This window comes from Lucilia sericata, unplaced genomic scaffold (genome assembly GCF_015586225.1).
Source record: "Lucilia sericata isolate MDLA Ls3-8-SP2 unplaced genomic scaffold, ASM1558622v1 Contig002783F_arrow, whole genome shotgun sequence".
Taxonomy (NCBI): Eukaryota; Metazoa; Arthropoda; class Insecta; order Diptera; family Calliphoridae; genus Lucilia; species Lucilia sericata.
In genome coordinates, this window is record NW_023996488.1 from 21,975 (window position 1) to 35,891 (window position 13,917).

General features: G+C 30.4%; 1 protein-coding gene across 1 annotated transcript; it reads right to left on the reverse strand.

Annotated features, from left to right (window-relative positions):
- Positions 1 to 5,006: 5,006 nt before the first annotated feature.
- Positions 5,007 to 13,459, reverse strand: LOC119614309 (myrosinase 1-like). Its single transcript, XM_037970446.1, has 6 exons — positions 13,441 to 13,459; positions 12,915 to 13,107; positions 9,682 to 10,254; positions 9,302 to 9,613; positions 7,003 to 7,241; positions 5,007 to 5,555 (listed from the first exon to the last, which is right to left on the reverse strand). Exons 2-6 carry the CDS (start codon positions 12,984 to 12,986, stop codon positions 5,285 to 5,287), a joined length of 1,467 nt encoding a protein of 488 aa, XP_037826374.1. The 5' UTR covers positions 12,987 to 13,107; positions 13,441 to 13,459; the 3' UTR covers positions 5,007 to 5,284.
- Between the last annotated feature and the right edge of the window lie 458 nt (positions 13,460 to 13,917).

The window sequence follows — 13,917 nt, forward strand, 5'->3', positions numbered from 1 at the left end:
AGTTCTAGTTCAGTTCTAGTTCAGTTCTAGTTCAGTTCAGTTCTAGTTCAGTTCTAGTTCAGTTCTAGTTCAGTTCTAGTTCAGTTCTAGTTCAGTTCTAGTTCAGTTCTAGTTCAGTTCTAGTTCAGTTCCAGTTCAGTTCTAGTTCAGTTCTAGTTCAGTTCTAGTTCAGTTCTAGTTTCTAGTTCAGTTCTCAGTTCTAGTTCAGTTCTAGTTCAGTTCTAGTTCAGTTCTAGTTCAGTTCTAGTTCAGTTCTAGTTCAGTTCTAGTTCAGTTCTAGTTCAGTTCTAGTTCAGTTCTAGTTCAGTTCTAGTTCAGTTCTAGTTCAGTTCTAGTTCAGTTCTAGTTCAGTTCTAGTTCAGTTCTAGTTCAGTTCTAGTTCAGTTCTAGTTCAGTTCTAGTTCAGTTCTAGTTCAGTTCTAGTCAGTTCTAGTTCAGTTCTAGTCAGTTCTAGTTCAGTTCTAGTTCAGTTCTAGTTCAGTTCTAGTTCAGTTCTAGTTCAGTTCTAGTTCAGTTCTAGTTCAGTTCTAGTTCAGTTCTAGTTCAGTTCTAGTTCAGTTCTAGTTCAGTTCTAGTTCAGTTCTAGTTCAGTTCTAGTTCAGTTCTAGTTCAGTTCTAGTTCAGTTCTAGTTCGTCTAGTTCAGTTCTAGTTCAGTTCTAGTTCAGTTCTAGTTCAGTTCTAGTTCAGTTCTAGTTCAAGTTCTAGTTCAGTTCTAGTTCAGTTCTAGTTCAGTTCTAGTTCTAGTTCTAGTTCAGTTCAGTTCTAGTTCAGTTCTAGTTCAGTTCTAGTTCAGTTCTAGTTCAGTTCTAGTTCAGTTCTAGTTCAGAGTTCTAGTTAGTTCTAGTTCAGTTCTAGTTCAGTTCTAGTTCAGTTCTAGTTCAGTTCTAGTTCAGTTCTCGTTCAGTTCTAGTTCAGTTCTAGTTCAGTTCTAGTTCAGTTCTAGTTCAGTTCTAGTTCTAGATCTCGTTCAGTTCTAGATCTAGTTCAGTTCAGTTCTCGTTCAGTTCTAGTTCAGTTCTCGTTCAGTTCTAGTTCAGTTCTAGTTCAGTCTAGTTCAGTTCTAGTTCTAGTTCAGTTCTAGTTCAGTTCTAGTTCAGTTCTAGTTCAGTTCTAGTTCAGTTCTAGTTCAGTTCTAGTTCAGTTCTAGTTCAGTCTAGTTCTAGTTCAGTTCTAGTTCAGTTCTAGTTCAGTTCTAGTTCAGTTCTAGTTCAGTTCTAGTGTCAGTTCTAGTTCAGTTCTAGTTCAGTTCTAGTTCAGTTCTAGTTCAGTTCTAGTTCAGTTCTAGTTCAGTTCTAGTTCAGTTCTAGTTCAGTTAGTCAGTCTAGTTCAGTTCTAGTTCAGTTCTAGTTCAGTTCTAGTTCAGTTCTAGTTCAGTTCTAGTTCAGTTCTAGTTCAGTTCTAGTTCAGTCTAGTCAGTTAGTTCAGTTCTAGTTCAGTTCTAGTTCAGTTCTAGTTCAGTTCTAGTTCAGTTCTAGTTCAGTTCTAGTTCAGTTCTAGTTCAGTTCTAGTTCAGTTTCTAGTTCAGTTCTAGTTCACTTCTTGTTCAGTTCTAGTTCAGTTCTAGTTCAGTTCTAGTTCAGTTCTAGTTCAGTTCTTGTTCAGTTCAGTTCTAGTTCAGTTCTAGTTCAGTTCTAGTTCACTTCTAGTTCAGTTCAGTTCAGTTCTAGTTCAGTTCTAGTTCACATCTAGTTCAGTTCAGTTCTAGTTCAGTTCTAGTTCAGTTCTAGTTCAGTTCTAGTTCAGTTCTAGTTCAGTTCTAGTTCAGTTCTAGTTCACTTCTAGTTTAGTTCTAGTTCAATTCTTGTTCAGTTCTACTTATAATTTTATACGAGAAACCATTTTTAGTACTATTAGTACAACCTAGCCAATTCCCATTACATATCCAATGCAACAACCCCCTATTATCATAAACTGTTTTACTTTTCCTTAAGGTATGCTATTGATATTATTTAGAGCAATGCATTTTGTGGCAAACCATTATTAAAACTAGTATTACAGTTTATAACACAAAAACACATGTCAGCATTGTCGCACCTGAAAATAATGCATATTTTATGCTTAATAATTAAATGTATTAAGTCCAAAACAAAAACGTTAAACTTTTTATATAAAATATTTTCTATTTAGTTAAAGCTTAATTTGTTTAGAATTATAAACAATTTATATAATTTCTGAAAAAAAATGTTTGTAGAATAGTCTGTAAATTATGTAAAAATGCACATAGAACTTTTTGCAATAAAGTCGTTGAAATATTTATAAGTGTAGTATTAAACTGATATAAATAATAAAATTAGTTTTTATCTATTTTAATTACCTAAGTACATATGGTAAAAATAGTATTAGTTAGGAAGTATACATTTTATTTGCATTTTTAAAATCATTTACATTTTACTATAAAATACATGTTTTAATATTTAAACGACATATATTTTATTTAAAATACATTTTAAATTTAATTCTTCAACCAATATATTAAACTATTACCTAGAGTATTGCATCATATTTTATGGAATTAATTACAGACAATATTTGTTGGCGTAATTACTTTTTATTAGTTTTTGTTAAACTAAATCACGATAATTTTTTTTAATAATAGGCAAAACAAAATAAAACTAAACACAGCCAAATAATTTATGCCATGAACTTTTTTAATAAATTTTAGGTGGCGAACTTATTAAATACTTTTATCAATTTAGAAAAAAAAAATTAATTAATAAATATTCATAGGCTATTAACATAACAAATCGTGTATAAAACAAATGAAAATTGTTATAATTAATTAATTTTACTAATTTTTTTTTTGTTTCACAATCATAAGTCAATACAAGTGCAAGGTGTTCGAAATGTAATGTGAACAGTGAGTGACATCTTATTTTTCGTTAATAAATAAAACAATTATTTCATTTAGAGTGGAACTTATCCGGTTGTGTTATTTTTGATTTTAGTTGAAATTTGTCAGATGTTTAAAAAAACGTTGCAAATGTAATGTGGATTCGTGACTGAATTAATTTTGATGAGACTTTCGTATGATGAAATTATACAATTTTGAATGAAATAATTAACTTAAAAAAATTTTATGATATTTCTGCTTCCGTTTATAAATTATTTAAATACAATTTTTCATAAAAATCTGAGCCGATCTACATAACTTCTCTAGGAATTAAAGAGTTCCAAAACAGGTTCTTCGATTATGTAGATCAGTTTCATTTCTGTTTCGGCTCTAATTCAGTTTTTGTTTAGTTCAGTTCTAGTTCAATTTTAGTTCAGTTCAAGTTTAGTTCCAGTATAGTTCTAACTCAGCCATAGTTTAATTCATGCTCAGTCCTATTTCATTTCCAGTTCAGTTCTGATTCACTTCTAGTTTAATTCTAGTTCAGTTCTAGTTCAGTTCTAGTTCAGTTCTAGTTCAGTTCTAGTTCAGCTCTAGTTCAGTTCTAGTTCAGTTCTAGTTCAGTTCTAGTTCAGTTCTAGTTCAGTTCTAGTTCAGTTCTAGTTCAGTTCTAGTTCAGTTCTAGTTCAGTTCTAGTTCAGTTCTAGTTCAGTTCTAGTTCAGTTCTAGTTCAGTTCTAGTTCAGTTCTAGTTCAGTTCTAGTTCAGTTCTAGTTCAGTTCTAGTTCAGTTCAGTTCTAGTTCAGTTCTAGTTCAGTTCTAGTTAAGTTCTAGTTCAGTTCTAGTTCAGTTCTAGTTCAGTTCTATTTCAGTTCTAGTTCAGTTCTAGTTCAGTTCTAGTTCAGTTCTAGTTCAGTTCTAGTTCAGTTCTAGTTCAGTTAGTTCAGTTTAGTTCAGTTCTAGTTCAGTTCTAGTTCAGTTCTAGTTCAGTTCTAGTTCAGTTCTAGTTCAGTTCTAGTTCAGTTCTAGTTCAGTTCTAGTTCAGTTCTAGTTCAGTTCTAGTTCAGTTCTAGTTCAGTTCTAGCTCAGTTCTAGTTCAGTTCTAGTTCAGTTCTAGTTCAGTTCTAGTTCAGTTCTAGTTCAGTTCTAGTTCAGTTCTAGTTCAGTTCTAGTTCAGTTCTAGTTCAGTTCTAGTTCAGTTCTAGTTCAGTTCTAGTTCAGTTCTAGTTCAGTTCTAGTTCAGTTCTAGGTCAGTTCTAGTTCAGTTCTAAGTTCAGTTCTAGTTCAGTTCTAGTTCAGTTCTAGTTCAGTTCTAGTTCAGTTCTAGTCAGTTCTAGTTCAGTTCTAGTTCAGTCTAGTTCAGTTCTAGTTCAGTTCTAGTTCAGTTCTAGTTCAGTAGTTCAGTTCTAGTTCAGTTCTAGTTCAGTTCTAGTTCAGTTCTAGTTCAGTTCTAGTTCAGTTCTAGTTCAGTTCTAGTTCAGTTCTAGTTCAGTTCTAGTTCAGTTCTAGTTCAGTTCTAGTTCAGTTCTAGTTCAGTTCTAGTTCAGTTCTAGTTCAGTTCTAGTTCAGTTCTAGTTCAGTTCTAGTTCAGTTCTAGTTCAGTTCTAGTTCAGTTTTAGTTCAGTTTTAGTTCAGTTCTAGTTCAGTTCTAGTTCAGTTCTAGTTCAGTTCTAGTTCAATTCTACTTCATTTCTATTTCGGTTCTAGTTCAGTTCTAGTTCAGCTCTAGTTTAGTTTTAGTTTAGTTCTTGTTCAGTATCAATTCTGTTCTAACTAAAATTTTTTAATAAAATTTTTTGAAAATTACAAAAAATTATGCAACTATTTTTTGAAAAGAATTTTGAAATCTGAGTTCAAATAAATATCATTTCTGATACCCCACCATAATCACGTATGGATTGTTTTTATATTTATTATTTAATTGTCTTTATGTGTGAAAAGTTGTTGTGTTGAAATCGTGTTTTTATATTTTTCATATCTTTTGAATAGCTTAAGTTCTTTTCAGAAATCTTTTGATTAATCTTAGACAAACACAAATGAAAAGCATTTATTTTTTTATAACAAATAATTTATTTATCATTATTATTATTATTGTTAATTTTTTTTCTATATTAACATTTTATGTATTTTTATTTAAAGTTTTTATTTCATACATATATAATACAAACAAAAAAATAATACAAAAACAAGATAAAAAAACAAAAAAAGTCTTTTCAACATTATTTTTGGGCGGCTTATACTAGAGTAAAAACAAGACAAGATATGACGTCGAAACAATAAGACAATGGATGAGACCAGGTGAGATATATGTACAAATGTGATAATGTGATCTCACTGGCACTTGATTGTCTTTCTTACGCAACGAGTGATCAAAAGATCTAACTGATAGTTGTTAGGCCAGTTAGATATTTAATGATAATAATAAAAATAATACAATTTATAATTAACTTAGTTTTAAATAATACAAATTTTAGCTAAAATTATTGTTAAAAGTAATGAAGTACATGTTAGGAATTGATTAGCATAATTATTTTTTATCCCTGAGTTTGTTTCCAAATCTGATAATCTGGACATGGCATGAATTTGTTCATTGTCCAATGAAGGACGATAGTTCCAATCGATGGTGTGAGTCTTACAGATGTGGGAAAATACTCTGGCTGAGATTTTAGGTGTACGTTTGCGCTGAGGATCTGTAAAGTCTACATGATACAGACCGAATTTTTCTCTGTAAAGGGAAAGATAAAGGTTTTTGAGTTTGATTATAAGGAATTTTTGAAAAATAAATCTGTTATACTAAAAGTTATTTATGTGATTTATATAAAACTTTTAAAACGGACATTTTAAAGAAAAATCTGTTAGAAAATTTTCTATAGAAAAGTTTTGCATACAATTCAGATAAATTTTCCATAGGGAAATACTGTTATACTGAATATTTTATTTAAAAGGATTTAGAAAAAAAAAACTGTTATACTGACAACTTTTCAATAAAGAAAACAGTTATACTGTAAGTTTTCTATAAAATAACTGTCATACGGAAGAGATTTTACAGTTAAAATTGATTTACTTAAAATTTTTTTGTAAAAAAAAACTGTTATACTGAAAATATTTTGATAAAAAAACTGTTATTTTTTATAAAGAAATCTATTAGAAGAGTTTTTACGGTTTTACTGACAATTTTTTACAAACAAAACTGTTATACTGCAAAACTGTTCAACTGCCAAAACTGTTATACTGACATTTTTTATTGAGAAATTGATAAAATGGAAATTGTTTATTGAAAAACTGTTACACTGAAAAATTTTTTATAAAAATATTGTTAATTAAAAAATTTTATAAAGACAAAACTGTTATACTAAAAAATAGCATAAAAAACTGTTATACTGAAAACATTTTTATAAAAAACTGTTATACAGAAACATTTTATAGAAATAACCGTCACGCAAGAGCTTTTACAGAAAAATTATAAAAAAAATTTATATTAACTGTTATACTAAATCTTAATTATTAAAAAAACTGTTATACTGAAAGTTTTCTTTAAAAACTGTCTTAAGAAAAATAATCTGCAAAAAAGAATAGAAGGAAAAATTATTTTAATAAAAAATTTTATTTAAAAAAACTGTTATACGGAAATTTTTCTAAGGTAAAAACTGTTATACTGAAGATTTTTCTATGAAAAGATTGTTAAAGCGAAGATTTTAAAAAGACTAAACTTATATACAAAAGAAATCATAAATAGAAAACTGTTATACTGAAAATATTTTCAATTTAAAACTGTTATACTAAAAATTTTTCTAGAAAAATAACGGTTTTATAAAAAATTTTATATAAAAATATTGTTAGTCAAAAAATGCGTTTGAAAATCTGTTATACAGACAATTTAGTATCAAACAAAACTGTTATAATGAATATTTTTCAATAGGAAGACCAAAAAATTTCTTTGGAAATCTGTTATATGGCCAATCTTCTGTAAAAGAAAAGATTTTTTTCTCAAGAAAGATTGTTAATGGAATGATTTTGATAAAAATTACAGTTATACTAAAAAATACGAAAAAAAACTGTTATACTGTTTGAAAATTTGAAAATTAATGTTAAAAACAAATTAATTAAAACAAAAACTCAGAATTTTTCATTCTTCAGACATTTGCTTATTTGTATAATTTCACAATACTTACGTAAAACCAGCCTTCCATTCATAACTGTCCATCAAACTCCAAGCAATATAACCTTCAACATTGGCACCATCTTCCATAGCATCTAAGACAGCACTCAAATACATATTGTAGTAATCAACACGAGCATAATCCTCCAAACCTCCCCGATCGCTAACACCATTTTCTGTGACAATCACATTGGGGTTGTTGTACTCACGTTTAATCCACATCAATAAATTATACATTCCCTTGGGCACAACCTGTAATAACAAAACAAAATAGAAAAAATAAAAATACACATATTCTACAACAAAAATCTCCCAATTATTTAATCTAGATTTCTAACGACCTTCCCCGGGTACGAAAATAACAAGTTGGTTGGTTAAACGGAAATGAAACTAACAAATTATTTAACACTATGTAAAGGTAAAAACTTGTCTCCCCCAAACAAAAGAAACAACTTTTTATTATTTTTTTTCGAGCCAGTGACTGAGCAATAACTACAATAAAAACATTAAATATTTAAAAGAATTTCATTTCAGCCAAATCATTTATAACACTCTCCCTCCATACAAAAGTTCATTAATTATATAATTTCAAGTACTTTAAGGTGTAAAAGTACTTGTAATTTGAACAAAAGTTAATGAAATAAATTAACAGACCTGTTGCTATTCTATTTTATTTATCTAACTGGCACCCACACAAATTCCATCATCATCTGGTTCTTACAAACAAATGGTCAGATAAAATGCCAACCACTTTCAATCACAAATATTCATAAGTTTATTTAATATTAATTTTACTCGCCTTTAATATTTTAATTTAGTATTTATTTCTATTTTTTACTATAAATTATGTCTTAAATATTAATAACTTAAGGAGGTTTTGTTTTCGTTTCAATAAAATTGCATAAAAAATTAAAAATATTGAAAAAAAAAGAAAACAGGTGCCAGTGGCTATATATTTGCGAATAATAATAATAATAATAAACAAAAAACATTTACATTTGCATTCATTATCACATACTTATGCAAATAATAATAAATAATTATATTGTTTATTTATTCAAATTTGTTTTATTAAACCAGCCTTTATATTTGTTTACGGTTTTTTTTTTCTGTTACAGTTTTGAAAACTGGATTTTGAAACAAGGATTTTTTTGAGTAGATTTTATTGAATATATTGCATTGTACGGGTAACAACTGATTTAAATAAGTGCAATTGAAATATATTTTTTAATAGGTCAACATTTGTTTGATTTAGGAATTCAATGAAAATTTAGAATTGAATAAATGAAATAGTTAAATCAACTAATTTGTCATTATTTGAAATTTACATACAATTTCCGAAACAATTTTCACTTTAATATGATTTTGATATACAGTATTGCTCAAAACATAATTTACTTTTCCATTTTACAACACAATGATCGCTGTACAATACACATCTACATCTACATCTATCGACGAGCTAGCGAGCGAGCGAGCGAGCAGCGAGCGCGAGCGAGCGAGCGAGCGAGCGAGAGCGAGCGAGCGAGCGAGCGAGCGAGAGCGAGCGAGCGAGCGAGACGAGCAAGAGAGCGAGCGAGCGAGAGCGAGCGAGAGCGAGCGAGCGAGCGAGCGAGCGAGCGAGCGAGCGAGCGAGCGAGCGAGCGAGCGAGCGAGCGAGCGAGCGAGCGAGCGAGCGAGCGAGCGAGCGAGCGAGCGAGGAGAGCGAGCGAGCGAGCGAGCGAGCGAGCGAGCGAGGAGCGAGCGAGCGACCCAGGACCGACCGAGCGAGGAGGAGCGAGCGAGCGAGCGAGCGAGCGAGCGAGCGAGCGAGCGAGAGAGCGAGAGCGAGCGAGCGAGCGAGCGAGCGAGCGAGCGAGCGAGCGAGCGAGCAGCGAGCGAGCGAGCGCGCGAGCGAGCGAGGAGCGAGCGAGCGAGCGAGCTAGCGAGCGAGCGAGGAGCGAGCGAGCGAAGGAGCGAAGCGAGCGAGCGAGAGATGAGCGAGCGAGCGAGGAGCGAGCGATCGAGCGAGCGAGCGAGCTAGCGAGCTAGATATCGAGTAGCGATAGAGCGAGCGAGCGATCGAGCGATATGAGCAGCGAGCGATCTATGCGAGAGAGCGATCTAGCGATCTATATCTATCTATCTATCTATCTATCTATCTATCTATCTATCTATCTAAAATCCCAGAATCCAAAAGTTCGGTCCGGATCTTAGTTTTTCAACAAATTCGAAAGATCTAAGGAAATTCATAAGTTACCGCTCAACTATCGATCATCAAACAAATATTGGTACAATATCGAATTGTTTTTACTAATCATATTTTAGCTTACCTTAAGCCACACTGATCCCGACCCCGTCCAGTTGGGGTCTTGCGTTTCCACCACACCCATATCGTGATTGAAAGAAGGTACTGGAAATCCGGCTGAATTATTATGATCATTTTTGGTTACTAAATTTGTCGTATAAGTATTAATGCCAAAGAAATCGGAAGTGCCTCTAATGCGTTGTATCTCTTCTTTGGTAAATTCGGGCAAACGAGTTTGTGTAAAACCCTGCTCCTTACTAAGATTGTGGATACGATCAATCATTACTGAGGGATAATTACCATGACGGGAGAATATAGGATGAGCAAACCAACCCACCTAAATTATAATAAAAATATTAAGTTCAATGAATGGAACTTTAAATATAATAAGGGTTAAAAACTTACATAAAATTGCATAGCCCTCTCGGAAGCCTCACGATCCTCACTTGAATCTGTTTTAGGTTCAGGCCAAGAAACATCCACTGTAATGCCCATACGACCCTTTTGAGATTTCTTATACTCATCACGATACATATGCACTACTTCGGCATGGGCCTTAAGTAAATTATGACCACACAAATAAGCAGGTATACCAGGATAATTATAAGCAGGAGCCATGTAATCCACACCATAACCATGTTCACACACATGCCAGGGTTCATTAATGGTAGTCCAAATTTTTACACGATCTCCAAACATTTCCAACAATAAACGAGCATAGTCTTTGAAAAGAGGTATAATTTCAGCATTGGTCCAACCGCCCAATTCTTGTAAACGCTGCGGCAGCTCCCAATGATACATTGTCACCATGGGTGTAATATTATAGTGTAAAAGTTCATCCAACAAATTACTATAGTACTTAATGCCAGCAGTACTAACATGATTCATATGACCAGTGGGCAAAATACGGGGCCATGATATCGAGAAACGATAAACTTTAACATTTAACTCGCGCAACATTTGAACATCTCGGCGCCACTGTAATTGATAGAAAGAAATCTGATTATAGAAGCGGTACAGATGTTTAAAAAAATTATGCATAAACAAAATGACAAGCGGCTGCTAACAGTAGCACTATTATTACAATTTGCAATTATTACGGACACACCTCCCAGAATTATTAAATTGGAACTACTTAGCAACACAAGAACGAAAGCTAATAACTTAACTATAGTGTAACTAACTAAATAAATACTAGATTTTAAATATGTCTTAAGTTGATTTAGAATTTTTCACTAAAATTTATTTAAAATTTACATGCTCACATTATGTTCGACATGCTTTATGAAGTTTTTTTTTTTCTAAAATTATATATAAATAGTTATTTGAAATATGTGAACTTGTTAATTGAGGTCATTATTATTACATTATTATTTAAATATTTTAAATCTTTGTTAAATATATGCAAATAGAAAATTGTTCCTCTTAAGATCAAGTAGTTGTTTTGTTTTTATGAAAAATATTACAAGTAATATTAAAATTATTAACATTCTATATAAAATATTGAATTATACCTATAACTTGATAGTAAACGCCATAGACAAAGTTACAATAACAACTGTCAACAGTATTGAATTGAACACTCACTAAGCTTTTAATAGAATTCGTTTACGTCAACAATAGTCATGTACGATTAACAAAATGTCAACGTCGAAAAATGAAAATAAACATTATTAGAAATTGTATTGAAACTAGAAAACCCAGTTGAAAATTTCACCTTGATAGATTAGATAGATAGATAGATAGATAGATAGATAGATAGATAGATAGATAGATAGATAGATAGATAGATAGATAGATAGATAGATAGATAGATAGATAGATAGATAGATAGATAGATAGATAGATAGATAGATAGATAGATAGATAGATAGATAGATAGATAGATAGATAGAGAGAGAGATAGATAGATAGATAGATAGATAGATAGATAGATAGATAGATAGATAGATAGATAGATAGATAGATAGATAGATAGATAGATAGATAGATAGATAGATAGATAGATAGATAGATAGATAGATAGATAGATAGATAGATAGATAGATATTGATAGATAGATAGATAGATAGATAGATAGATAGATAGATAGATAGATAGATAGATAGATAGATAGATAGATAGATAGATAGATAGATAGATAGATAGATAGATAGATAGATAGATAGATAGATAGATAGATAGATAGATAGATAGATAGATAGATAGATAGATAGATAGATAGATAGATAGATAGATAGATAGATAGATAGATAGATAGATAGATAGATAGATAGATAGATAGATAGATAGATAGATAGATAGGATAGATAGATAGATAGATAGATAGATAGATAGATAGATAGATAGATAGATAGATAGATAGATAGATAGATAGATAGATAGATAGATAGATAGATAGATAGATAGATAGATAGATAGATAGATAGATGGATAGATAGATAGATTAATAGATACATAGATAGATACATTGATAGATACATAGATAGATAGATAGATAGATAGATAGATAGATAGATAGATAGATAGATAGATAGATAGATAGATAGATAGATAGATAGATAGATAGATAGATAGATAGATAGATAGATAGATAGAATAGATAGATAGATAGATAGATAGATAGATAGATAGATAGATACGGATATGACTCAAATTTTAAGTGTCTTAAGAACATCCACCTGACTTTTCCACACCAGTGTAATCAAATGTAAGAAAAACAATATTGCTAGTAATGACAACTTCTTCGTAAATGTAGAAAGTGTTACTGCACTATTTCCTATATTGTCCTCTTAAAAATGTGTGTCAAAAAGTGGTACACCAGTTCTATGAAATTATTGAAAATTCCAACTGGGATTGGATTTTGTGATTGATTATTTTTTCAATAAATTCAAACAGACAAGTATAAAGAGATTTAAGTTTTAGGTCGTTAATTATACCTGCTAAATCTAAACGAAAAATAAATTTAAACAATTTGTAAACTTCTCACTCCTCGTAGACTAACTACCATGCAGCAACACATGTAGTAATTAAATAAATTGTATAAAAATTAATATTGACTATTAAATCATATATAATATGAGTAATTAATCCAAAAAGAAGTTAATTTTGCTAAATTGTTAAAAAATTTACAATATTTTATACGCTTTAATAATTTTGTTAACATTATAATTTACAGTATTTCAAAAAGATATAGACTAGTTTTAACATTTTTCTTACAATTCAATTTAATGACATTAACATTTGAATATTAAAACAATCCTTTCCTGTTTAAGTAAGGGGTGTTGTAATTTATAATTACAATAATTATAGCAAGTTGTTTTAAGTTTTTTTTTGTAAATAACAGGTGTTACTGATTTTTTCCATTTTTTTAAATCCGTATTACTCTAACATTTAAATACAAAATCTATAAAAATTGTCATAATAAAATAATAAATCGGTATCATTAAATTTGCAAATTAAATATTGTTACTCACCTTTAGTTTACTTTAATTTACTATAAAACTATTAATTCCATTAATTTTACAATTAACAACAAAGTTAACTACAACAGCCGCTCAAAAACTTATTTCAAGTATTTCAGTTATGACATGTGTATGTATAATTTGTTTGTAATTTAACTTTTTTGTTGAACTCACCTGATGATAGCTATCAGATGTTACATCACCATTTGATTGATCGGCAATCTTTTCTGGATGATTATGTGTCATAAAATCCCATATAGATTCTCCTTTATCATCGACATTCCAACCTCCTTCTATTTGATAGGATGATGAACCCACGCCCCATATAAAATCTTTGGGAAAACGTCGTATAAATTTTTCGGTTGATCTGAAAATAAAGAGACAAATATTATTCACATGACTTTTTTTTAATATTCCGAGTCCAACGGAATTTAGATGATCGAATGGATTTGTTAAAAAGAGCTGTATAATGAATAGAATACAACTTTTTTAAAATTGAAGAATTTATTCCTTGCTTTGTAATCCGATTTTAGCGAAAAAACGCTAACGAAATGTCGAACTTTTCGTAACAAAGCGATTTCTTTATTTAAATAGAATTTAAAAAGAAAATGAAGGACTGTTAGAAAATGTTATTTAGGCTTCGAACTATACTGTATATACGGTTTTGTAGGCCTATGGAGGCTTAGAGCGGGATTCTTACTACTTAGTTAAACGTTGATAAAATTTGCTGTTAAATTAAACACAAGTTTAATTAGAAAGAGCTTGTGTTTTTTTTGACAATTGCATTAGTATTGCCATGTTTATGTTTCAATCAAAAACATAAACACTAAACAGCTGTTTTTTGTTGATATCAGTTTGGCAAAATAAAAAATGTATTTTTTTTCTAATAAAAATTATTCAAACATCTTCATTTTAATTAAAAGGAAATTTAAAACAAATATTATTGATTTTTTTTAATAGATACTGTCACTTAAATTGTAACGATGACATTTTGAGTTTCACTTCTAAATTTCACTTGGTAACGAATGAAACTTTATAACGTTAACATGCAAAAAAGATTAATTAGAAATTTTTGCCTTTTCATTTATTAATGTAAATGAGGTTTTTACATTAACAGTTTCTGCATCAGGTCCAAGATATAAAAACAAAAAACCAAAGTGGTTTTGCCACACTTTCA

Excerpts from the sequence above, each read along its gene's own strand:
- LOC119614309 (XM_037970446.1), bottom strand. The coding sequence starts at position 12,986 with ATGACACATAATCATCCAGAAAAGATTGCCGATCAATCAAATGGTGAT. Across the intron at positions 10,255-12,914 it reads CATCTGATAGCTATCATCAG|TGGCGCCGAGATGTTCAAAT; the intron begins GTGAGTTCAACA and ends TATCAATTACAG. Across the intron at positions 9,614-9,681 it reads AGAGGGCTATGCAATTTTAT|GTGGGTTGGTTTGCTCATCC; the intron begins GTAAGTTTTTAA and ends ATTATAATTTAG.